The 25045-nt window shown below is 56.9% G+C and overlaps 1 protein-coding gene across 4 annotated transcripts in view; it reads right to left on the bottom strand.

Moving 5' to 3' along the window:
* Positions 1 to 25045, bottom strand: part of KIRREL3 (kirre like nephrin family adhesion molecule 3) — a 541225-nt gene that overhangs the window by 8693 nt on the left and 507487 nt on the right. For 3 of the 4 annotated variants that reach the window (XM_073903960.1, XM_073903959.1, XM_073903962.1), the window contains exons 8-15: positions 19778 to 19883; positions 14159 to 14307; positions 12725 to 12852; positions 11591 to 11717; positions 7745 to 7845; positions 5627 to 5825; positions 4061 to 4096; positions 497 to 604 (exon numbers count right to left, since the gene is read on the bottom strand). In XM_073903960.1, coding sequence (XP_073760061.1) covers positions 497 to 604; positions 4061 to 4096; positions 5627 to 5825; positions 7745 to 7845; positions 11591 to 11717; positions 12725 to 12852; positions 14159 to 14307; positions 19778 to 19883 — 954 coding nt within the window. The remainder of the gene's footprint in view (positions 1 to 496; positions 605 to 4060; positions 4097 to 5626; positions 5826 to 7744; positions 7846 to 11590; positions 11718 to 12724; positions 12853 to 14158; positions 14308 to 19777; positions 19884 to 25045) is intronic. The other variant, XM_073903961.1, reaches the window with a different exon arrangement.

Raw genomic sequence — 25045 nt, forward strand, 5'->3', positions numbered from 1 at the left:
CTCAGGCTGGAACTCCAGGTCCGAGTGATTCCTCAAGAGTGCAGAATTTTATCGCTAGTGACTGCAGACCTTTAAAAGTCTTCACAAAGGGATGCCTCGAGTGCTTTTCTCCCCTTCGTTGTGGGTGACCTACTTCTCTGGTTAGACTAGCAGAACCTGGAGGGCAAGGATCAAGCCACCTCCCCCCAACCCCCTCCCAGAGTTCTCTACGGCTCCATCCAGCCATAGGTGCTCAATCCCGAGTGCTGGCTGACGGCCTTGGAAGACGAAGCTCACTTCCGTTCAGTTCCGCATCAGTTGCGTGCCCACTACGTGCCAGACACCACGTAAAGCACTGCACATAAGAAGGTGCCAAAGACCCCATCCCTACCCCAGCAGCTCACAGCAGGTCAGGGCCCCTGCTCACAGCACTCCTGCTTACTTGCTCTCCGGAGCAGTCTAAGCCTGGCCTTTTTCTCTGTCCCCCTCCCTGAGCTCCCGGGTCTCCCTCCCGTACTTCTCTGGGAGCGGGCACAGCAGAAGGCCACAATGGTTGCCAGAAGGACGAGGAAGGCCACACCAGCTCCTACGGCCACCCCGATGATGACGGCCATCGGCACAGACTCTGTGGGAGAGAAGCAGGCACAGCCGATGGGAAATCAGGGACAGCCCACTCTCCCCACCAGGGCCTTCCCCAGTTTCCTCGGGGGGGGGGGGCAGCCCCTGGGGCCAGACACCTGCACTCAGGCCCTCCTGGGAAGTGCCTGGGGAGGGGTGAGGGTGGGGGGTGGGGCCTGGGCCGGCCCAGGCAGAGTTCCAACAGGGGTCAGCTCCAGCGGGACTCAGGGACTCAGGACCGAGGAGGGGGTGCGAGGGACTACAGAAGAGGTGGGTGGGGAGGGAGGCAGGCAGACATGGGGAGGGGAGGGCCGGGGAGGGCTACCTGGAGATGAGAAGCAAGGCTGTGGTACCGTTTAGCTCCCTTCTGTACTAAACCAGGAATAGTCTATCATGCGGGGGCTGGAGAGTAGAAAGTCCTGGATTTTTTTTTTTTTTTTTTTTTTTTGTAAAACGACTATGGTCACTTCCCTTGTTTGCCTGGTTTGTGCTCTCCTTCTCTTCCCGTTCCCAGGTGCAGAGGATGGACATGGACCACCAGCTTTTAGAGAGTTCTCAGGCCTGAGGCAGCTTGTCCTCACGGGCCTGCCGGGCATCAGGGTAGTAGCTGCCAGAGGCCCAAGTCTTAGGTGCAAGGGGGGTGGTCAGGATCGCAGCTGCCCCCCACCTCTCTAAGGAGAAATGCTCCTTTTCCTTGGCCCCTCCCCCCCAGTTCTGCTCCTTCTCTTCCAGGGCCAGTCCCCAGGCATCCTGGTAGCCCTCTCTGCCAGGCGCCCAGAACTCCAGCTAGGCAAGCCCTCACTCCCTGCTGAGTTTATCTGTTCAGTGCCCTAGCCTGGTGGAGATGCGGATGGGGAGGGTATATTGGGGGGTGTGTGTGTGTGCTCTTCCAGACAGCCCTGGCCCTTCTGTGGCTGCATGTGGGCTGGAGTACAGGATTTGGAGCCCCGTATAGTCCATTGGGAATAGAATTAGAAAATTTGGGGGCAGGGAGTCCTTACGGCCTGCTGAATCCAAACCTCCCATTTACAGATGGAAACACTGAGGTCCAGAGAGGTCGCATGACTCAGTCAAGGACGCACAGCTGCAGAAGGCCAGGGCAAATCCCGGCCTCCTCTTGCTCCCCAGCTCCGTCTGCTGTATCACACAGCATCCTCCAAAGTTCACGTGCTCTGGACAGCCCAGACGCCAGCACCTTTTCTGAGCAACTTACCTCACCTCTCTATCTCCAAAATGGGATCATTACAGTGCCCACCTCAGGGGGTGGTTACAGGGTGAGTAACCACTCACTCCATGAGTGAATGCAAGGAAAGACCTTGAAACTGAGCCTGGCACCAGTCCTAGTCAAGTGTTTGCTCCAGTTTCTGGAGGGGTAGGAGAAATGTAGCAAGATCAGAACCTTGAATGAGAAGAAAATTCCTTCTAGAGCCTGAGCTCCCTGCCCCCTAACGTGCCCCACATTGTCAGTGTGGATGACTGCAGGATGTCTGGGACTTTGTCTTGGGCTGTGGGTTAGCCTCTCATTGCTGTTGGTTGCTTTAAAGAGGGCAAGAGAGGAAGAAACCCTCCAGGCCTGGCCCCTGGAGGTGCAGCTGGGCGGCGGCGGTGGGTCGCCCCCTCCCGGGAGGAGCAGGTGCCCGGGGTGGGCAGCGTTGGTGGTTAGGCTGGATCTGCACAACAGTGCACTCATCACCTGCCTATTGGTGGCTGAGACCCGCTGTGAGAGTGGCAGGGGAGGGGAGAGGAGAAGGGGGTGCGGAGAATACGCAGGGATTAAAAATGGGAAGGGTCTGGGTTGGTCTCAACAGTCAGGAGTGACAAAGGGGACTTGACCTCAGTAGACCTCAGGCAGACCCATGAGCTTGCTTTGGTACGTAGATGATTTCTGTCTTTGGGTTTTAATTCTGTTAGGCAAGGAAAACTGCTTTGGAAGCTCATTGGCTCTGTTCTTTTGAATTTTATTAATTTGGGTTCGATTTGGTTCCTCCTTGATTCCTACTAAGTCTCCTTGGAAACACTCAAGTCTTGTCTCAGCTGAGCTCAAAGCCAAAGGATGACCGTGGAAGGTTCCTTAAGCTCTGCAGGCCTCGATGTCTCTCCCGTCCAACTAGAGGACCAGGCAACAGTATCTAAGGTGACTTCTGACCCGGGCATCTTGTGAGGCCACATTTCCTTCAGTTGTTATACGGCACCGTCTTATCTGGAGAACTGTCTCCGAGTGGGGGGCTGGGACAGAGAGAGGGTCTGCTGGGGTCAGGGGGACCACTGGGGTGGCAGTCCCTCTGCAGCCCGCCTGTGTGTGTGTTTCCTCCTTGCCTGGCTACCTGGGGTCTGGCCAAGGCCGCATGGGCAGGCTGTCCCTCTTGGATGTTCCCTGGAGAGGGGCGGGAGGAAGGAGCCGCCCTCCTGCTCAGCCTCACCTCCTTCCAAGGAGGGGAACTGGGCATGAGGAGTCTCAGCCAGGAAGGAAGGTGTCAGGGAGCTGCAGATGAGTGTGAACAGACGGGTGACATGGACACAAGAAGGTGACACCACCTCCAGCACCAGTAGTGGTTCTGAGGGAGAATACCACAGGAGTCTGTGTACTTCCTCTGGGAGCTTGCCCGGGCCCAGACTGGTGCTCTTAAAGGGCATATCCGCCCAGAGGGGAGGGTGTGTGGGCCCCACAAGGAGCTTGACGAAGGGACTGGCGGGCCCTAGCTCCTTCAGGGTCAATGTGGCAGAGGACCCCCACATCTTGCTCATGGCTCTTGTCGGCTCCATGGAGTCTGGCTTGCAACGTCCTGATTCTCTTTTTGGGTTTCTGCTTGGAGAGTGGAGGCAATTGTCTTGTGTGGGGTCCTAAGACAGAGCAACTCAACCCTGGGAGCCTGAGGACCACCTTGCTGCTGGGCACGTGGGGAGGGAGGCACTGCCCCGCAGCCTGAGCCCCGGGGTGGATGACACTTCACTGGGGGAAAGGCAGGCAGGAGTAGGGGGAGGAGGCGGCGAGCAGAAAGCATGGATTAGCATGGGTTATGCAGGCCCAGGGGCTGGGAGGCCCTGGAGTCCTGGGAAGCATGGCCAAGCTGGTGATGATGTTGAGAAGCCGGAAGAGTCCAGGAGAGCCTGGAAACAGAGGGAGGCCAGGCCAGGGGCGAGCTGAACCCAGAGGGGAGGAGCCAGGGTTTCCGAAGAGAGGATGGGAGGAACAGAGGGGGAGGAGTGAGAGCCGGTGTCCTGGGCTGCAAGCAGCCTGTGGGCTCTGGCATTGGCGACAGAGGAGATGGGTCTCTGGGGTCTCTAGGCCCAAGCTGGCTGGGAACCCCTCTCCCTGCTCTGGCTGCACTAAAGCCTGGAGGTGGGGGGAGGGCAGAGAAGTTAGCGGCCTGCATAGGCCTCCCTACCCCTTTAGGGTCCCTCCCCAACTAGCCCAGAGGCCCCTTCCTCCCAGCCCGGGGAGTTCTCATGTCTCCTTCCGTACCTGCTTCCAGCCCGGCTCCCGACTTCATTTCCGAACCTGTTTGGAAATAAAGCAAGCGTCCACAGCCAGGGCCTGGCTGGCCAGGGTGGGGTGGGCCTGGGGCCGGCCACCTGGTGGGGATCGGGATGAGGGGCTCCCTCCTCTCTCATGTTTCCGGGACCACCCAACGGACCCAGGCTAGCTGAACTGAACTGGGCGTTCTTTCAGACTGACTTAGAAGAGACTCCCGAGGGGTAGGGGACCAGAGAAAGAAGTTAAGGCTTGGGAGGAGGGGGGTATCTGGAGAGGGTGGGGTGAGGACACTAAGGGGAGGGCATGGGGGTGGGGGCACTCAGGGGAAGACATGGAGGGCAAGCAACGGGGGACTGGGAGGGTTTAGGATGATGTGTGGATGATAGTATGCAAATTATGTGCAAAGCATTATGCAAAGCAGCATTATTAGTGAAGAGGTGTAGGGAGACACTGATCCGCAGGGTAGCGCTGAGGTCCGAGGGGTCCAGCTGAGACCACCTGCTTGGCCCGGAATCTCCTGCCAGGCCCTGACAGTTTGTGGGTGCGCCTGCATCTTGGAGGGGTTGGACACTGCCAGGGCCGAGGAGCCTGGACCGCCCTGTCTGCCATAGACTGAGCCCCCCTGGCAAAGGGGCAAGATCTACAGCCCATTTCAGGCTCCGTGTACTGCTGGCTGTCTGCCGAGCGGCTCAGAGCCACCCTGCGGTGCCCCTCGGAGGCTCCCAGCCTGTGGTCCGCATGAGACCTTGAAGCGGAGACTAGAGTTCTCAGCATCTCTCTGATCAGGAGATGCGCAGTCTGTACACGGGGTCACAGGGGGGGTGAGCCTTCCTGATCCACCTCCTCGCCCAGCCAGCAGGTCTGAGCCCTCCCGCCCAGCGCTGCCCTCTGGCTGGTGTGCCCTTCAGCGCACAGTGGTCCATTGGTCTTCTGTGGTCCTGGAGGAACTGCAGGGGATCTGAACCTGACCCCACCACCATGTACCAGGGGTTGGGGGCAGCTCAAGTACTATCCCTTAGCTTAGCATGAGCACCCTCTGGGGGACTTTTGGGGAACCGGACTGGCTTATTGTCTTAATGGGCTGGGCCAGGTTCCCCAACACATCCGTCCTGGTGTACCCCTGCAGGGACACTCCTCAGTGGATGACACCCCCCTAAGGACACTAGGGAAACGCTGAGTGCACAGAAGCCAGGGCCCTTAGAAGCTGCTAGAAGGCTCCTCATGGCAATCAGCTTGGCTTGCTCTGTGGTCACCTTTTCCTGAAACACCGTCCTGGAGAACCACCAGCCTGAGCAGGTTTCCTCCCCCTTTCCTTTCCTGGTGTGCCTTGGCCTTGGGGGAACTGGGCCACAGAGGGCCACTTCCTGTGACCTGACCAAGGCTGTGGAGCAAGTTAGGAAGTGCTCTGTGACTTGTCCTCTGGCTCAACCTGCCTGTGGCCTCAGGTGGGCTTTGTTGGCTCAAGACCCTGGAAGACCTTGCCTGGGGCCCTACCCCAGGCGGGGAGGGGCCCTGGCGGTCCTGTGATCCCCTGGTGGCCCTGGCGGCCCCCACCTTGCTCCTTGAGCCGGATGATCTCCGTGTCGGAGCCGAAGCTGTTCCAGGCGGTGCAGTTGTAGATGGTCTGGAAGTCGGCCCGCACGATGTTGCTGATGGTCAGTGTGGAGATGACCCCCTCTTCGGTGCTGACTGTCTCCACCGTGTAGCGCCCCGACGTCCCCGACTCCAGCACGTTCTCCTTCCAGGACCAGGCCTGTCCGAGGTGCGCAGAGTGAGGAGGAGACCCCCCCCCGCCAGCGCCGCCCTGCCACCTCCCTGCTCCAGGCCGGACGCTGCCAGGCTTGCATCCGGCAGCATCATGCCCACGGGTCCGCACACACATCCCAACACGCCACAGACGTGTGCACACAACACACATCAACGCACATCACAACACACACCGGACCACACACTCACATAACCATGCACGCGCACACGAAGGCTGGGCCACCTCGGAGGGCATTTCCATGGACAGGGGCCTTCTGTGGCTCTTCCCTGGGACACCTTCTGGGCAGACAGGGAACCCTGTGACAGCGATGGGAGCCCCCCGCCCTTGGCGGGCCCTCAGCTGCCCTGGCAGGTGGGAGAAGAAGACCAGCCCCAGAGTGACTGAGCCTAGTTTTGTCACTTTGCTCCTTTGTACAAACATATGTTCCAAGAGTTGTACTTGTGACCATGTTAACCTGTCTTAGTTTATAAGGCTGAGAGTGGAATTCTTCTCGGAGCCTTTTCACGTTTGTCAGCGTGTGAGCACACAGGCCTGGTTTTCGGCGTTGGGGAGAATGTGACAATCTCTGCAGGTAAGCGCTTGGCGGTGGGTGAGGTGCCAGTGCTTCCTCAGACTTGGCCCTGGTGACATTCTGGCCTAGAACATTCCTGGGTGTGGGGGCTGGTTTGTGCATTGTAGGAGTTTGGCAGCATCCCTGGCCAACATCTGCTCGATGCTGGTAGCACCCCTCCGAACTGTGACAACCAAAAATGTCTCCAGACAATGCCAAATGTCCCCTGGGCGGGGGATCTTGTCCCATTGAGAACCGCGGGCCAAGAGTTAGATCTCTATGAAGAGAAAGATCGTGCGAACACGCTCACTAGTGAACGGATTATTCTGATGGGCATGGGTTACAGTTACAACTTAAAAAAAATTAAAGGGTGAAGGGAACAGGGGGCACATAGGTATTAGTTCTATGTATGACTTCTTGCAATTTGCATGTGAATTTTTCAGACAGTGAATGAGCTGGATGCCTGAAAAAGTGTGTAACACACGTGATGCGCTAACCGTATCGGAGTTTATAGGATGACACCTTGAGCGTTTACAGCTTCAACGTCCCAGCCCCTGGCACGCACATGCCCTGGTTGCTCAGTGTGCACCCCCTACGTCCTCCCTGGTGGAGTTGACCCTAGGGCAGTCTTCTATCAGGACTACGCTAGGCATCGGGGACCACTAAGAATAGTATCGGACTTCCACTAATGCTAGAAAATGCTTCCCCTTCTCTGTTTTCGTGCCGAGGCTCCCACCGGTTTCAGATGGACTTGGGTGAAGACCCTGGCTTTTACAAATGCAAACACCTGGCAGGGCCCAAGTGTGAACTCTTCAGGTGGCCTTAGTGGCACTGCAGGGACGGGGATGAGTTTTGCAGAAGGGAGGGACAATGCAATGATATTTTTGGAGGGGAGAACTCGGTAAGTGGGGCAGGGCAATCCACGGGCACCTGGAGGCCAACAGAGGAGGACTCTGGGGGGTGAAGAAAGGGGATTGCCGACCACAAACCACACTCTGTCTAGGATTTTGCCAAAGACTGGCCTTGAACCCAGGAAAGGGAAGCAATCGCTTGTCATTCCTTTCTGCTACCCTCACTTAGCCCTCTGCTCCTAGGACGCAGAACTTGGTTGGAAGCATTACTGTTATTACTGTTAGGGCACATGTGGACAGCAGAGCAGAGTTAAAGACACTTGCAGACCAGCTCTGGGAGCACACTGTCTTCGTGATGCCTTTCCCAGAGAGACAAGGCAGGTATAATTTTCCCCACAGAGGATGGGAAGCTCAGAGGCCTGGTGGTTTTAAGAAAGAGGCGGTCTGAGATGAGCCGCCAGGGGACTCCCCCAGCCCTCCCCTCCCGGCCCCAGAGCACTCACGATTCGGTCGGGTGGCGGTGTGCTCCGGATGAAGCACTTGATCTGGCCCTTCTCCCCATGCAGGGCATGCTGGGTCTGGGTGCTGGAGATGATGGGGGGTCCTGTTGGGGAGACAGCATCACACCAGGGAATCAGGAAAGGCAGGTGCCTGGCTGGACCCTTCTGGGGTGGGGTTCAGAAGTTGACCCATTCATCCAATCGTTCAGCACACATTTACTGGAGGCCTGTATGTGCAAGGTAAAGTGCAAGGCAGGGGACTCAAAGATAAATTAAGCGTTCAGTCATAATCCTCTCAAGGGATGACGAAGGAACGCTTCTAAGTCAGAATGCCCAGAAGACATAAATAACCGTCATAAAAGGTGGTGAGCGTTCGTACCACGGAGCGGTACACACGAAGTGCCAACGGACTTCAGAGGAGAGGGGCTAATTCTGCCTGGCGGGTGGGGAAAGCTTTACGAAGGAGGTGGGACCTCAGAAGGGAGTAGGGGAAGTGTCGGGGAGGAAGGGATACTAAGTAATGTTACATCTCTAACTAATACCACCTCTGCCTTAGTGGACTGTTCCACTCGAGCCATTCTCCCCCACGTCCAGGAGAGGGCGTGCCTGCCTAACAAACTGGGTGCCCTCGCTGGGCCGGGCAAAGCCGGAGGAAGAGAAGGAAATGCTCGAGTGCCTCTGGCGGGGAGAGGGGGGGAGGGGGGATCACCTTGCTTAGGGGGCATGCGCTGGGAGGGTTCACAACCTTCATCTCACGTATGTCTAGAGTGTGTGTGTGTGTGTGTGTGTGTGTGTGTGTAATGTTTATGGATGTCTCTCGGAGTCCCTGTCTTATCTACCTCCTCCCACAGCCTGGAGAATCCACCTGTAGTCTAAGAGTGTGCCGCCTGTCTAGTTCTGCCTTTTATCTCACCCAAATCCTTCCCTCACAAAGCCCACCTGGCATGGAAAGGGGGAGGGAGGAGAGGCGAATTCAGCTGTTTGCTCAGCTGACTTCCTGGCTGGGGCTTGGGCGGCTGGAGCAAGCAAGCCCTGTAGGGATGGAGACCCTCACGTCCCCTTCCCAATCCTGAGGGAAAAGGTTGGGTCTTAGGTGGCCGAAAATGGAGAAGAAAGAGCTAGAGCAAGGGATCTGGAGGACAGGCAAAATTATGCTGGGAACAAAACAGAAATTGCTGCAAACATAATTGCTGTTTATTAGCCGCCTTAATTAAAACAGATTTGCATTTCTATGAGTAGCTCTCAGCCAAGGGGCGGGGGTGGGTACTGGGAGACACTCAGGTGACTGCTATTGAGTTTGGGATGGCTAACAGCTTGGAGCTGGATGCGGCAGACGTGGGGGACCCTTCAGGTAAGGGCTTCCCCCCCCCCGCCCCAAGGTGGCTCTGAGCATGGGCTGAGCCGAGTGTAGTGTCTCTCTTACATGTTTTTGCTCCAAGAAGCCTTTGACCAAAAGGCAGGAGGGCTTGATGTTCTAGGAACTTGGATGGCGCTTTGTTTTGCTGCTGGCTGGAAGTGAGGATACCATAAAACCGTTTCCCCTTCACTTCCCAGGGACTAGGAATTCTCTGGGGGGTTTTCAGGCATTCTAAAAGCCATTAGGCAAATGGGTAAGTGTTTAAGGGCTTCTTAGAAGAAAAAAAGAAATCAGAATAAAGGTGGGGTTGGGCAGTCAAAGCACAGTGGTAGTGTGGTTAATCTCCCCCTCCCTGCAGATCCCGGGTTTGAACCAAACCAGGCAAGACCTGTGCCAATTTACTCCCCAAAAGGCAGTGGGCAGCGGTCGCCCACCAGCTGGGGTGTGTTGTGAGGAGCACCCCATCTCATTTTGGATCCTTTCATAATGTCTGGTTCCTTCAGTCCAGCCCAGGCCCCTTTCCAAAGGGCTTCGCCATCCCTCCACCTGTTCTCTAGATCATTCCTCTCCAACGTCGGCTCCCCCCCCACCCCGGGCCACTTAAGCCATCCCCCTGCATCAGGGCTAGATGACCCCAGTTCAACAGAAACAAACGGCCTCCTTGCTTCACTCCAATCCCTTGGGCGGTTCTCTTCCTGACGATCTAGGGGAGCCTGTGCCAGTATTGGAGGCAGAGGAGGGGGAGAGACACAGGATCCCTGGCGGGGGGGGGTTGCAGATCAAACCCTGTGTAGCCGCCAGGGCCCAGGCTGGGGTGTCCCTTCCAAGAGAAATGTCCTCCCGAGGTGTGCGAGGTGTGCGTTCCCTCCCCAAGAAACCACTTTGAATCCCTGCGGGGAAATGCCTGGATATCTAAAGTGACAATGGAATGTCAGTCCCTCATTTATCCGCCTGGTTTTCCCCAGAAATGGGGATGTTCAGGCTTCAGGCTTGGGGACCCTGGACGGTCCCCAGCCCTGCTGGGCCGGTCCTGGGGCCAGCAGACGGGAGCTGGCCACAGTCACGGGCCAGCACCCAGGGCGGGCAGCGGGGGAGGCCACTGCCTTCATGGGCCCTGGTGCCTGAGCCCAGTGTCAGACACGGAGCAGCAGAAAAAGGCTGCAGTCTGCGTTGCCATGGATATACGGAGGCGCGATCAGATGCTGTTATTTTTAGCCCTGCAGTGCCAATTTATTGGTGGCGTCCTGGGGACCCAGGGGGAAGGCAGGAAGACTCCTGTGTCAGGGTTCTGCCCAGGACAGGTGGCCTGTGAGTGCACCCGGGGTCTGAGTAGATTCACCCTCCCTCTGGGGCTGCCAGGACTCTGGGGGAGGAGGAGAGGAAAAGAAATCAGTGGACGGGGGGGCTGGCTAATGGGGAAGCCGGAGGGGGATGGCTGAGGAAGCACCAAGCTGGTTTTAGTTTTCTAGCAAAGGGGGAGAATAGATGAGGCTTCCTGTGGGCAGCTTCCTGGGTGGAGGTGAAGCCAGGACGGCAGATTTCCGGAACATGACTCAGCCCCTCCTTAGGGCCTTGATCTGGGGCCAGGACCCAGAGGCCCTGCAAAGGTGGGTCTGGGGCTTGGATCTCACTGTGGCTCAGAGCCTCAGGGCTTTGACCAGAGGCAGACTCTGTGGGACCAGGGGGCTCGTAAAGAGAAACCAAAAACCCAGTGGACTGAGGAAGTTTGGAAACACAGAGGGGCTTGGCCTTCGCTTTTCTCCCTCTCTCCAGCCAGCAGCTTTGGTTGCCCGCGCCCCCCCCCCCTCGCCTGAGCACGTACCATGGCAGGGACGTCAGATTTCCATCGTGGTGCTACAGCCTTCCTGGGCCTGACCCAGCTTCTCTGTAACATTCTGTATGCCATCATCCATGCTGGTCTAACACTCTGTCTCCTAAGTCATCTGTGTTGTGGGGACATCTGAAAACCCTCTCCTGCTATAATGGTTTTATGGTAAGTGATAAGACTCTGCCCTCAAGAGGACCCCCTGAATGCTTGGTCTTGTGGAAATTGTGATGGGTCTCTCCGACCGAGCAGCCAGCATGCAACGGGAAGGGGCCAACCAGGAGTTGCAGAGACGCTCCCTTACATTCCCTCCAGGACCAAGGTCAAGGTCCAGGTCAGAGGGTAGATACGGGATCTAAGTTGGCTGCCTAGTGATCCTCTGACCCTTTCCTCTTGGCCAGGATAAAATTCATCAGCTACCACTCCTAAGCCTGGGACCCCTTAGGAGGAAGGTGACGCAACTAGCCAGGTCCTTCCTCACCTCAGGCCTGGGCTTTGACATGGACTCGAAGAGGTGGACAGAACTGCTATGGAGCCAGGGTCGGGGTGGAAGCAAGGCCCAGAACCAACGACAGGCCCTCTGAGGCAATGCCTGGGACCAAGACGCCTTGGGCCCCTCTCTGCACCCTCCTATCCTCTTAACATGAGTGGGGGGGGTGGGTCTTACCATTGACTGTCAGGGTCACCTCTCGCTCCCCGGCTCCCACCCGGGGCACCACGGCTCGGCACACATACTTCCCAGCATCCTCCTGGCGGACGGTTTTGAGGGTCAGGGTCTTTTCATTGCTCAGCACCTGGGAGGATTGTGGAGGATCAGACACGGAGAGCAGAGCCAGGCTCCCTCTGTCTCCCAGAACCAGAAGGGCTGCGAGGCGGGCCTGCCGTAAGTGACCGGTCTTCAGCGTGGCAGTGAGGCGCAGGGGTGGGGTGGGAGACAGTATGCCCCGTGAGCTGTCCAGGGGAGATCTACAGCTGCACACCAGCTGGGGGGGGGGGGGGGGGGGGGGGGGGGGGGGGGGGGGGGTACTCCCTGGCTGGGGCCCAGAGACTTTCTCAAACACAGGCAGGCTGCCCACCAACTTGTACCCGGCTGGCCCCGAGGATCTTGTTTGCAGGTGCCTGGACCTGTCTTTTTGGAGTCATTTTCAATATCCTTTTGGGATAGAGTTTGGGCGTGATCCAAAGACTTTGGCCTTAGCTAACCCTGAGTTCAAATCCTGACTTGGGTGGTGACTACCTGCGTGGCCTGGGGCAGTTTCTTATCTGCCCTGATGCTCTTATTGCTACAACAGGGCAGCCCTGCTCACAGGATGGAGCGGTGTCCGGCCCACAGTAGGTCACACGGAGGCCAGTTTCTGTCTGCCTCACCCTTGACTTCCCTCCCAAGGCTCTCGCTGGTCCTCCTGAGGGGAGGGATTTCTGATAAACTTATACAACCGAAAAAACATATTTATTTTAAAAGAGGAACACAGGAAGACTGTGAAACTTAACTCTAAAGCTAATGGATCCCTTAACTATTCAGGGAAAGTGGAAAAGGCTGTCTAGAGACTTTTTACTCCCAGCACATTGGTGACCACCTGCTTTTCTTCTAAGGTTTAGTGATAGGGCAAAACTGCAGTGGTTGAGTGTGTTTAGGACTGAGGGGGTACATGTGGGTATCTGGGGTTCACTCTCTTCTTTCTGGAGTTCTTCTCCCTTCAGCTTACACTGGAGGCCGATGCCCTTAGCCAAAGGGTGAGAGGGGCCCAGAAGGCAGTTCAGGTGGTCCGAGGCCTCTGTGGGGTGTGAGCTGAGGACTTACCACGCCTGAGCCCCGTTTCATCCAGACGATGGTCAGGGAGGGGTTGCCTGTCCAGGCACAGCTGAAGACCGCATCGGAGCCCAGATCCACGAGCAGGGATTGGGGCTCTGTGGTCATGCGGGGCCCAACTGTGAGAGGAGGAAGGGGGAGACAGGGCTCTTGGTGGGCTGGGAGCTCTGGGAGCAGGGTCTGAAGGACCCGGGAAGTAAGCAAGAGATCCCAGTCCCCCAGCCCGGCCTCCCTCAGGCCCACTCACTGGCAGCAACAGCCCTAGGAAAAAGTGCTCTGGCCCCATTTCTACTGGGATTTGCCCCCATCTCCTGCCCTTTGTCCTGGTTCCAGGAAGCCCCCTCCCCAATCTGCAGGCAGAGGGGACTTCCTCCTGCCCCAGAAATCCTGGGATTTTTCTGTCTCTGCCTTCAGGTCCTTGCCCAGGCTTCAGGTGAGGGACCTAGAGTCCAGTTACCCTGTGCACCTGGCCCAGCTCCTGGAGCCCTCCCACGGTCCTCCAGGGGCTCTGAGACAAGGCGTGGAGGAAGCATGCCTCTCCCCGTGTTTTCCACCCCCTCCAGGAAGCCATGCCTTTCCCAGAGTTCTCCACTTGCTCCGAGCCTGCAGGTTATGCTCCGTTCCAGCCCCTCCCAGCCTTTCTCCAACCCCAGTGAAGTAGCTGGGCCTGGTCCCAGGCCCCTGCTAAGTGTTGGTGAGCATTAATGGAGGTTCCTCTCCATCTCCCCGCTGCACACCAGAGAGCCTCCTGCAGACCAAGCCTTGGTCCCCAGAGTGGGTGTAATGGTGGGATTTCAGGCACGGTGACGGGAGGGTATGCAGAGCACTGCTTAGCTGCTTTCCAGGAGCAGAAGAATGTGAAAACCAGGGTCAGGAGACCGGGATTAGTCCCTTGAAAAGGGAGTAGTGGCACTTTCTGTTGAGGCCACTGAGGGTGAGGGGAGGGGTCAGATGTAAGAAAGTTTGCAAAAGTGCTTTTCAAACTGTAAAGCGCAGTAGATGAGCTAATGCTTATTGCTGTGAACACATCCAACCCATCGGTCAGTGATGGGCTGGCTCACCCCAAGGGGGTCCCTGCCAGGCCACCAGAGGGAGGTGTACTCGGGTCCCTAATGGGAAGCAGCGGGACCTGTGGTCAGCAGTGGATTTGCTTGAGCCTGGCCTCAGTTCTCCTTCTGCGACTTACTTGCTGAGTGACCTTGGGCCTCCATCCCCTCACCTGAGTAATGGGAATAATAATTCCTGCCTCCCTGGATTACTGTAAGGGTCAAGGGAAGCCGGAAATACCACACCAAGAAGCTTTTCTTAAAGTGGGCGGCACTGTGAGCTCGTGAGGCATGGTTCTATGGTGTGCAGAGAGCCCAGCAAGGTTCCTGAGCCCCTGAACAGAGATGCTCCGGGGCCGGCTCGCCTGGGGATACTCACAGTAGACGTCCACCGTGCGGCTGATGTTGGTGCTGCCCAGGGCGTTGGTCACCTCGCAGGAGACAGGCTCTGAGAAGTACGTGTAGTCCACTGAGGTCCGATACACTTCTCCAGATGCTTCCTTAATGATCTGGCCCCGCTTGGCCCACCTGCAAGTGGAGAACCCCGCGTGCCGCTGTGGCCCTCCTCCTCCTCCAATGGCAAGGGTGTTCCTCCCACCCAGGGGGTGCGTCTCTGTAGAAGCTAGAAAGCGGGGTATGGCATGGGGTGGCACAGGGCTAGGCCCCCCCCCAACCAGAGATCCTTCAGTGCCAGGTGGGGAGGGGGGCCGGCAGGAATCTCCGCAGAGGGGAAACTTCCGGGGCCAGGGGAGGAGTCGGTGTTGGAGGCAGCAGGCTTTGCTCCGCGGGTGACAAGCAGGTTATTCTGGAGAGAGCTGGGTGGATTACTCAATAGATTGGCCCACCTGACTGGCTAGGAAATGAATAAACCGCTGTCAGTCCCTAGATAGCTTGGCCATCCTGCTCTGAGCGCTACCGAGGGCCCTGTCTGTTGGGATCCCCGGTGGGAAAGAAGGAGGCCAAGGTCTGGTGGCACGTGCCCATACACGCGTGCGCATCTGCGCCCACACACGTGCACACGCGTGCACACACACAGACTTGGTTTCTAGACAAGGTGGGAGGTTGTGGGAGGGGTATTAGCCAGGGGTCCCGAGGGCCCTTCCTCCAGCTCTCTCAGCTCTCCTGTCCTGACTCCTGTCCCCAGCGTGGGTCCCTCACCGTGCCCCCTCGTCCCTCCCAGGGATGGCACTTGCCCTTTCTCCTGCCCAGCTTCTAGCCTCCCCCGCTGTCTTCACTCCTCAGAGGCTTCGGCTCCATCAGTCCTGGTTTGGTCAGAGGGGCGGGAAGACAGCCGTGCTGATGTCTTTCACCCACCAATTGCCAATCAGTACCACCAGAGTCGAGAGGCTGAAAAGCCCAGGGGTTGCCTCGGTCCTGGCCCTGGGGCGGTGATCACTGCCTTGGACCAGTGCCGGAGGGGGGAGCCTGCTGTCTGTGAGGCAGTGCTGGGAGCTCCCAGGGGCACGCAGGTGTGCATGGGTGTGCGCGCGTGTGTGTGGGGGGGTCTTTCCCTACAGACCCCCAGGGAGAGAGTTCACAGTGTCCTCTGCTTTAACCCCACTGTGGACAACACTTAACTTTTCACAAAACTTCCAACCGGGCTCCTCCTATTCCAAGCCTATTTTGGGGTGTTTGTCTTATTGTGACCCCATGACCATGACCATGAGTCCCGGTAACCACAGCTTCCCGGCGGCCCCCGCCTTCACCTCCCCTTTCTCTAGGTCCTGGAGCCATTGATGGTACCGAGGGGACCGTCTCCTGCCTTCCCTCCCTCAGCTTCACACTAAGGCCCGTCCAGCCCCGGGAGATGGCCGTGCCTTGGCATCACGTGGAGCACCCAGGTTGGCACCATGTGGTTATTATCGTAAGTTAATATCACATAATTATTAAGAACATGATTAATAATAACAATTATAGTTTAACAACAGAGCAAACCATAGCTCCCTGAGAGCTTAAGGAGCTTCCCAACAAACCATTATGAGTTATTCATGAATCATTTCCATTTCTAACTTTAATTTAATGACCAGACTTAACAGCCAGGCACAGCCCCTGCCTGAGGCAGAGGAATTCAGTGCCAGGCACACGGCTGGGGATCTGTGTCCAACCTCCAGCTGAATGAAGCGTGGGGTCAGGCGGAGGGGGGCAGAGGGGGGCTGAGGGGGGCTGCAGCAGGTGGGACCAGGAGGAGGGAGGGGTGAGCCCCTCCTGCTCCCCCAGGCCTGCTCCTGCCCCGGGGTAGGTAGGTTAGGGCCCCTGCGGGCTGGTTCTGAAGGGCTGTCCCCTTCTGTCATTGGAGGAGTTCCTGGAGAAGATGGGGCTTTCTCCTCCTCTCTGGGGCCCTCATGTAAGTCACTGAGGGTGCAAGCTTCACCTGCTCAGCCCCGAGGAGCTCAGGAGAAGTGCTGGGGCTCGCACAGGCCCGGAGCCCAGCAGGGCTGTGCTGTCGCAGCCTGGCCCCCTGTGCGGTGGCTGCCCTTAGCCCCCCAGGGCCTGTTCCTTCCTTAGAGGCGGAACAGGGCACGGGAGGAATTCCTAGGCTGTCCTCTCCCAGGGTCACAGGCAGGAGCAGGCTGTGGGGGCTGGGCCCTCTGGTATGGCAAACCAAGGCTTTCTGGGGATGTCCCAGGAGTCCCCTGCTCATATCTCACTCAGCCAGTCTTTTCTCTCCCTTTCTTTATGTTCCTCTCCCACACCAATAAACCCTCTGTAGGGGTCCCTTCCAGAAGCTCAAAGCACTCCTTCAAGCGGCTGGCCACAGGGTCCAGGGTGATGCGGGAGCAAGGCCACCTCTCTCAGCCCTTCCCTCTCCTCTCTATTCTTTGGCTTAGCTTTCACCTCCTCCTCCTTCCAGTTGGACCCTGCACACTGCCCCTTCCCCCCAGCCCTGCCTCCACTGTGGTTCCCATCCCACCGCCCCCAGCCCCTCTGAAAAGGAGTCAGATTAAGCTCTTCCCAATCAATGTCTAATTTGTCCAGAGCAAACGTAAGAGGATTAATTATTTATATCACAGGATCAGGAGGCCTGGCTGTCACAGCTGACAGGCTGTCCTTAAATAGCCCCGAGTTTCACACAGGGCGGTGGCCCCGGCCCTGGGACCTGCAGGGGGGTGTGGGGGGCGCAGGAGAGCCTCAGCAGGTGGGGAGATGCTCTCCCTGGTGTGCTGGGACCTGGCCTGCCCGTCTCAGGCCCCTGGTCCTAGGGGGCAGCTGAAGTGACTGCCCAGTCCGCCGCACCTGCTCCCACGCCCACCGATGTCCCCTTCCTGGGTGCTGGGGTGGAGGAAGCATAGTTCTAATTTCTGAGATCAGAGCCTCGGAGGGGCACAGGAGGAAGCAATCAAGGTGAATATGGAAGTGAAGAAACACAGATTCCTGCAATCTTGTCAAAGTCAGTTGGGAAAAATCAATGTCCTTATGTGAGGAGATTTGTTTAAGGCTTTTCCTCTGGGAGCCCAGCACATCATCTAGAACCACCGTCTGCCTGCTGACTGAGCCCTCCCTCGAGGGGCCCCGGCCTGTGTGGGTGGGCGCGGCGGGGGGGGGGGCTCCTTTCTCTCCTCTTGCCACAGCCCCTCCACTCTCTTTTCTCCTAAAATTTCCTAGTTGCCCGAAGGGCTTCCCCAAAAAGTCTCTGGAGTCCTGAAGGGAGTGTGGTCCACACTGAAGCGTTTCAGGGCGTTTGGCTAATCAGAGGGCCGTGAGGGAGGTGACTCGCCACAAGCGTGAGCGTCTGTGGGGAGGCCTGCCCCTTCCCGCACCCACGGCTGCGCCTCTGTAAGCGGGGGCTGACCCAGGACCCTGGGCGGCTGCAGGGGAGGATGGAGGCAGAGGGAGACTTGCATGCTCTGTGCTTGTTTGTTTATTAACTTTTCAGTTTAAAAAAAAACCACTTTGAAATTATAGAAACATGGCAAGAATAGGCCAATTAACTGCCATATTCCCTTCACCTAGATTCACTAGTTCTTAACGTATTGTCACATTTCTTTTTTTTTTTTTAAGATTTTATTTATTTATTTGAGAGAAAGAGAGAGAATGAGTGAGAGAGAGAGCAGAGCCAGGGGGAGGGGCAGAGGGAGGAGCGGGCTCCCCGCTGAGCAGGGAGCCCGACGCGGGGCTCGATCCCAGGACCCTGAGATCATGACCTGAGCCGAAGGCAGATGCTTCATTGACTGAGCCAGCCAGGTGTCCCTATTGTCATATTTCTTTATGATGATCTCTCCAGAAGGAGGTATGAACTTCATCATCATCATCATCATCACTGGTGTTCTGCTTCTAGAGGGGGGTGCCCCAAAGACGAAGCCCCGCTGCCTGGCTTCTGGGGCGTTTGCTCACCCTGTCCTGGTCAGAAGGCAGGGGAGCGTTGGGGGACATTGCTGGGTCCCGGAGCACGGCCCTGCCCGTTGCCCAGCCCCCCCATAACCGGGTCCTCAGATGACCTGGAGCCTGGCAGTGAAGAGACGTGGAAGTTGTGTGTTCTGGTCTCCAGGGCCCCACAGGCTTTCCCGGGATGGCTGTGAGGGTGACCATGGGATGCGTCTGCTTGGGTGCCTGTGGGAGTCCGGGGCTGCCCAGAGAAACAGGTATTCGAGGTCTCTCTGGGCACGTGGGGCTTGGCGTTTAGGGATTGTAAGCAGACCCCTGGAGCGGCAGCAGAGAGGAGCCGACCCTGTGGAGGGGCGCGCAGGCCTGGAGGTGCACAGAGGAAGCCCAGAGAAAGGGACTCTCTCTGGGTGTCTGTTTCGCATCTTTCGTCACTTCCAGACAGATGCCAGATCCCAGCCAAACCACACCCGCCCCCCTGGACCCACACGACCGTGCGCCTGCAGCGAACTTTCCCCTGCCTCCAGCCCAGGGAACCGTCACACCGGACAGGACAGCTGGGTTTGCATCCTGTTTTAAAATATCCTCAAGGATATTTTAAAACCCCACGCCTTTCCTGGGGTTTGGTTCCAGTGTCCTGGTGTCGTTCAGTTATCTGCACTGCGAGGAGCTCCTCCTTGCGTCCAACCTGAATCTCTGTCTGGCTGCCTCTTTGGCCCATTCCCTCTCATTGAGCACTCTGGTCTGTGCTGCCTCTTGTCATCCCTGCCCTCCACTCCCACTGGCCAGCCGATTATCTAGTCTGGGGCCATTAGCATCCCTGGCACTGGCTGATGCTGTGGCTTAATAACCCATCTCGACAGCAGAGGTGATGCTCTGGGCTCCACCATCAAGTCTGGGCTGGTGGGGAAGGACGGGACCGAGTTAGGGCCATGTTGAGTTCCCCAGGGTGTCTAAAGGAGGTGAATGTCCGAGTCTGCCCTTGAGCATCTCCGAGGGCACTGTGTCTCTTGAAATCTCATGCGGCGGTGCCCAGGCGGGAAGGTGCCCAGGGGAACCAGCCCGCATTATAAAGCACCTGCTGCATGCCCCGCGCCGTGCTCCATGCCGAGTACCGTAAGTGGCTAAATTGCAGTTCTTGCCTTCAAGAAGCGCCATCAACAGGGAAAGATGAGCATGTAAAACACAGTGCTTTTATCAGTGTTGTGAGCAAGGGATGCACAGGGGCCATGGGTGGACATGATCCGAGGCACTTGCTGGACAGGGCCTTCTGTCCCAGAAATCGTACCCTACACAGGTGAAGAGTTCGGTGAGCACATGGCTAGAATCTAGGTTCTGATCTTACTGCTTCTCCGGGTTGTTTTACCTTTTTTTTTTTTCCTTTTTTTCTGAGCCTCTCTGCCTCTTTTCAGAGAGAAGGGATAACCAAGCTCTCCAAACACAAGGGGTTATACCCACTGCATCCCGTGGAAGGGGAGTGTGCATGTACGTGAAGGAAAGGGAAAGTCTACCTGACCAGGGATGGATGGGTGTGTGGGGAAGGGAGAAGGATCCTGGGCTCCCACAGTGAACCAGCCCGTGTGCTGCGCACCCTGGACCACAAACGACACCCCGTGTGATGGGCAGGGGTGTGCAGGGGTCCAGGGGCCAGGCTGTGCCTCGTCAGCGGGATTCTCACCTGTACTGGGTGACAGCTGGGTTGGCCTTTGCAGAACAATGGAACGTGACAACGTTGTCCTCCAGCACCGGCTGTGGTTCCACCGACAGGTTGACAAGCGGGGGGTCTGCAGAGAAAAGAGATTCCTTTGCAAACTGGGGAGCTGTGTCCATGGTTTTGGGGCAAGAAGATCCCCTGGGTGACATGGAGGATAAAGGCCAGAGATTCTACCAGCAGGGACCCTTAGTGCAGCCACCACCCTGATGGTCCTCAGAGAGTTGGGGGCCTCAGCAGGGGGCTCCCTTACTCCCTGGGGGTGCCTGCTTCTGCTGGCCTGGTAGTGGGGTCAGGGCTCCCCCTGTGGATTCAAGGTCTGGTGTTTAAATGAACAGCCAGCCAGGAGGCATGGCTTCCTGAGCCCCCAGATGCATGCTGCCCATCTTGCAGCCTTTAGGCAGAACAAAGCACTTCAGAAAAGAGAGGTGGGAAAAGGGGGTGCGGGGGGCACAAGGGGGAAAGTGGACACTAAGCCCCATTTAAATACACAGTTTTTTGGTCTTTGAAATGTCTGTTTCATATCTGTTTGCATAAAGGTTCTGGTGCATCTGTTAACTTGAAAGCGGCATTTACACCCTTTCATCAGCCTGATCATCTCTGCTGGGCCCTGACTGGTGTCACCCAGCCCTCAGCTCTCCAGGCTGGGCGAGTCTTTCTCCTGCAATATGATGAGAAGCCAGGCTCTGAAGTGCTAAAGGGTAGGAGGTGGAGGAGACAGGAAGAGAGGGAGGGAGAGAGAGGCAGAGAGGGAAGTGGGGGGGGAGGGAGAGATGGAGGGGGAAGGAGAGATGAACAGGAAACAGACAGAGCAGCGTTGGGAGGCAGGCAGAGGACACCTACATAGAAGAGGGATAGGGAGGGAGACACAGATAGAGACAGAGAGAGATTGAGAAATGCAGAGGAAGAACAAGAAAAAGAGAGAAGCAGAGAGATGGAGGGAGACACAGAGAGAGATGGACATATCCACAGAAACAGATAATCAGACAGAGCTTTCAGACTAAAAGCAAAAAGACCGGAGGAGACCAAGCAGAGACAGAACCTGACAGGATGTTGGGGAGAGAGACCCCACAGTATGGAGGACTAGAGAAGAGAGACAGGGAGAGAGACGCGGAGCGAGAGGAAGGTGGAAACCAAGACCAGCACCCGTTCTTCGTCCTAGTCCTGGTGTACAGGGCTGGCTGGGGTTCAACCCTGGGCTGAGTGAGGGGGGCAGCGTGGTCCCCACCCCCCAGCCAGGGTCCTGGGCTGCATCTTCGGGCCAGTCCTCACCTGAGATCGTGGCAAACTGCCGGAAGGGCATGTGGATTTTCTAGGGGTTCTGTCCAGCCCATTTTCAGCAAAAGAAGAAGCCGTTTCTCAGAGACCATGGAGAAAAATGCTGACCCCTCTTGGGCGCCTGCGAAGGGCACCACGAGGGGAGCAGGATTCCAACCCGCCCGGCCTGAGCCTCTGTTTGAGGCCGCAGGTGCGCTTCTGAGACCCTCAGAGTCCGACGCACAGTCCCCCGGCTGTGAACTGAGGCAAGCCCACCCCGGTGTTGGGATCATTGGACCACTCAGCCCCTCTTTGTCCTGCTGGTGCTCAAGCTGGGTCATGCCTCCCTGCATAGTGCCAGGGCCCAGGGGCTGGGGCCAGGGAGGTGGCCCACAGGGCTGCACCCATATCTGCAGACAGCTTGAAAGACATGGGGGAGAGAACTCTGGTTCCTGAGCAGGGTGACTGACTATTCTGGGGACCCTGATCTCCCCATGTGAGCCCCCAGTTCTGGATTCAGACCACCATCCTGGGAGCATCTGTTACGGCAGCAGTGGAGAATTTCATGGAGAATTACAAGGGAAGGGACAGGAATCTCAATGCTCTCTTTGTTTTTAAAACATAATTCAAGTAGTAAGGAGTGTGGCAAGGACCTGCCATGAGAGCTCTCCTCCCACCTTCCAGGAGAGCTAGGGCCCCAGAACCCTGTAGCTTCTCCCCAGCTGCTGCCCATCAGCTGCCCCCTCGCAGCCCCCCCATCCCAGCCGAGGACCACCAGCTTCCAGGGCCAGTACTGTCAGGAGTCCCAGTCTTCTTTCTCTGCAGGACCAGCCAGCTCAACTGGGCATCCAAGGGCCCCTAGGGCTCCGATGGCACCACCCCTGGAGATGTGGAGACCCAGGGAGGAGCGTGCATCTTGCTGCATGTTGGAGAGGCTCATGTGAGGCAGAGGAATTTGGTGATTGCCATCTGGAGCCACATGCATGGCTGGCTCGTGGCCTTACATTGTAAAATTCAGTACTGAGAGGCGGAGTAGAGTCCCTCAACCCAACTCTTGTTTGAGGAAGTGATGGCTCCAGTTGGATAGAATCTAGAATCTACCTGCCACAGAACTTGGGGAGAGCTCCAGGAGGCCCCTCCCCACCTGGGTGTCCTTTATAGAGCGAGGATTCTTGGAGAGCAGGGCGATGGGGTATATACCTGTTGGGGGACCCTTCCTGCTCCCGCCATTCTGAGTTTATCCTGTGTGTGCCTCTCACCTGCAGCTTCCTTGCCTTGGCCAAATCCTTGGTACCCCACCTTTCTCCACGGGCCCCAACAGAACGGGTCTCTAGGAGGCTTGTACACTTGCCAGTCTCATCTGCACCTCCACCCTGGACCCCGAGGTGCCTGGGTCCCTCTGTCCACCCCTCTCCTCTGGATGTGCAGGATATGAACTTTCAGGAGTCTACCAGGCTCCACAGGTATAAATAGTTTATGTCATATCCAACTATTAGACATGATTTTAATCCCACTTGTGATGTCGACTGCATAGCTTTGCAGGAGGGCAGCTTTGATGTAGTTGGTAGAACTGAGATCGTATTGAACAGATGTTACAGCTGAGAGTCTGTTAGTGTTTCCATCAGCAACCTGCGTGTGCGTGTGCGCGTGTGAGTGTGTGTGTGTGTGTGTGTGTTCAGGGGAAGTACTACATCGAGGAGGGGGTGGAAAAGAGAGAAACTCCATGACTCAGTGATTTTATAGCACATTCATTTGAAACTTGGCAGCTGGATGCAGCGTCCAGATGTAGCGAGACTTTGGGGGTGTTAAGCTTTCTCTCCCATTACTCAATCTGGGGGCTTTGTCTTCCGTCGGGTAACATATAAAGACCAAGGGAAACAAACAACAAATGCGCTTTTGCTGAGTTTGGATGCTTCTTGGTTGACTGAGAAAATGGAGCAGGTTTGTAAAGGCAGCTCTGATCCGGCCCATGGTGTCCACAGTAAACAGTTGGATGCTTATTGAATGAACAAATGGACAAATGGAGGAGGAAGGAGGCAGGGGGAAGGTGGTGGAGAGAGCGTGTGCTTTTTTGCTTGGCAGGCACACGCAAACACCTCCAAGAGAGGGGATAAGGGGCTGGAGAGCCCTCCCCTGTTTGGGCTGAGAGGGGCACTGCGCATGGTGGGGACAGCACACAGCTGCAGCATGCTCACCCTGTGCGGAGCACTGTGCTGGAAACGTCCCCCTCACAGCCACCATATGAAGTCAGCATTTGTCATTTGCACAGCTGGGGGAACTGAGGCATAGCAGTTAAAGAACCGGGCCGGCATCATTCAGGAAGTGGCAGAGCCGGAATTTAAACCAGGAGGAATGCTGTGGTCTTAACCACGTCCCTGTCCTGCCTCAGATGGGGCTGACCTAGGAATCGGGCACCCGGGTCCTCAGCCTCTCTGGGACCTAATGCCCGATGCCTCCCACCTCGTGTGGCGGAGGCGTCCTTGGAAAGAGATCCGGCCAGGGCACAGAGACCTGGCAAGCCTGGTGTCCCCCTCTGATGCAGACTCTCTGCTGTGTGCCCTGGTGAATGGATCATCTCATTAGAGTACATTAGAGGAGCGCCTTTTAATACTTGGCGGGCTGTTAGGATGATGGCTTTCTTGTTGACAGGAGAGCTTCTCCAGGCGTGATGGATAATGGCCTGGAGGGGAGCGGGGCTACTGCTGGTGCCCCCTGCCGGCTGGCCCCTTGTGTGCAGGATTCTGTGCGCAGCTGGTGTCGGCCTCCTGACCAGATTGGGGACCGGTGGGGGCTACAACCAGCAGCCTGGCAGTGGGAGGCTCGGGTCTCTTGTGTCCTCCACCCTCATTCGTCCCAGATTTGGCTTGTGTTTGGAAAGAGCTCTGATCACGGTCAATCTTAAGGGCAAGAAGAAACTCTGGACATCATGCGGTCAAAGGACAAGGGACTGCCATCTCCGGAGTAGTGACAAGCTTCGGCCCGCACAGCCCATGGGTGGCGGAGCCTTTTTGGATGCTGGGCCACTTGATCCCCAGAGCATCCTGCTTCCTCTCCAGAGCTGGGCCTATGGCTGCTCCTTGGAAGAAGTAGGTGGGTATGGACAGCCAGGCAGGGAGGCCCGTCCGAGTGAGCGTCTCCCTCCCATCACCCTGGTCCCAGGTCTGGCAAGAGCCCCGCTCTTCTTGACTCTAATTAAATGAGGAACAGAAGAAGAAGCCTCCAGTTGGTGGGGGTGAGGGAGTGGTGAAGATGGGAAAGATAAAGCCTTCTCCAAGAACTCGGCTTGCTGTGTCTGGGTGTTTGGAGCAAGCCTGTCTCAGGGTTACAACGGTTTCTGTTGCCTTCTGGAATCTCAGCGGCTGCTGCCAGGATTCTAGATAGACTAGGGACTTCTGCTCGCTGGCTCTGCAGCTGGGCCCTGGAAGGGCCAGGACACAGCCCCAGAGCCCTACAGAGCCACGTGAAGCACAGAATCCAGAAGCCTTAGATGAGCCAGGCTGTTGGGCAGGGGTTTTTAAATGAATTTAATTTAGAATGAATAAAATAATATGAAGGAAATGAATGCCAGCCTTCAGCTCTAGGCTGCACCAAAACAGCCCCCAGCACATGGAGGCATCGTGCTCCCTGGCAGGGAGGGGCATTTACGGGAAGAAAAGTCCATGTCTGAGTGCTGATCCTTCAGACCCAAACCAGTCCGGTACTGGGAGTGAGGCCGCCAGACCACCTTCTTGAGCACTTTTTTTTTTGTTCTCTGGGGCCGACGGGCACTGTAGGGAGATTTTAGGAGAGGGATAGGAGTCTTTTTAGGTGACTTTTGGAATAGGGTGCTGGGGGAGCTTTAACGCATCATGACTGTTGACATTAACCGTGAGAACTGACACACGCCGAGGACCTACTGTGCGCAAGTGCAGAAGAGGGGTTATGGTGCAGGCTCCGGAAAGCCAGGCTGTCTACATTTGATAGTTAGGTGGTCTTGGG

This window comes from Callorhinus ursinus, unplaced genomic scaffold (assembly GCF_003265705.2).
Source record: "Callorhinus ursinus isolate GAN/ISIS: 27379988/994484 unplaced genomic scaffold, GSC_fseal_2.0 scaffold19, whole genome shotgun sequence".
Lineage (NCBI taxonomy): Eukaryota > Metazoa > Chordata > Mammalia > Carnivora > Otariidae > Callorhinus > Callorhinus ursinus.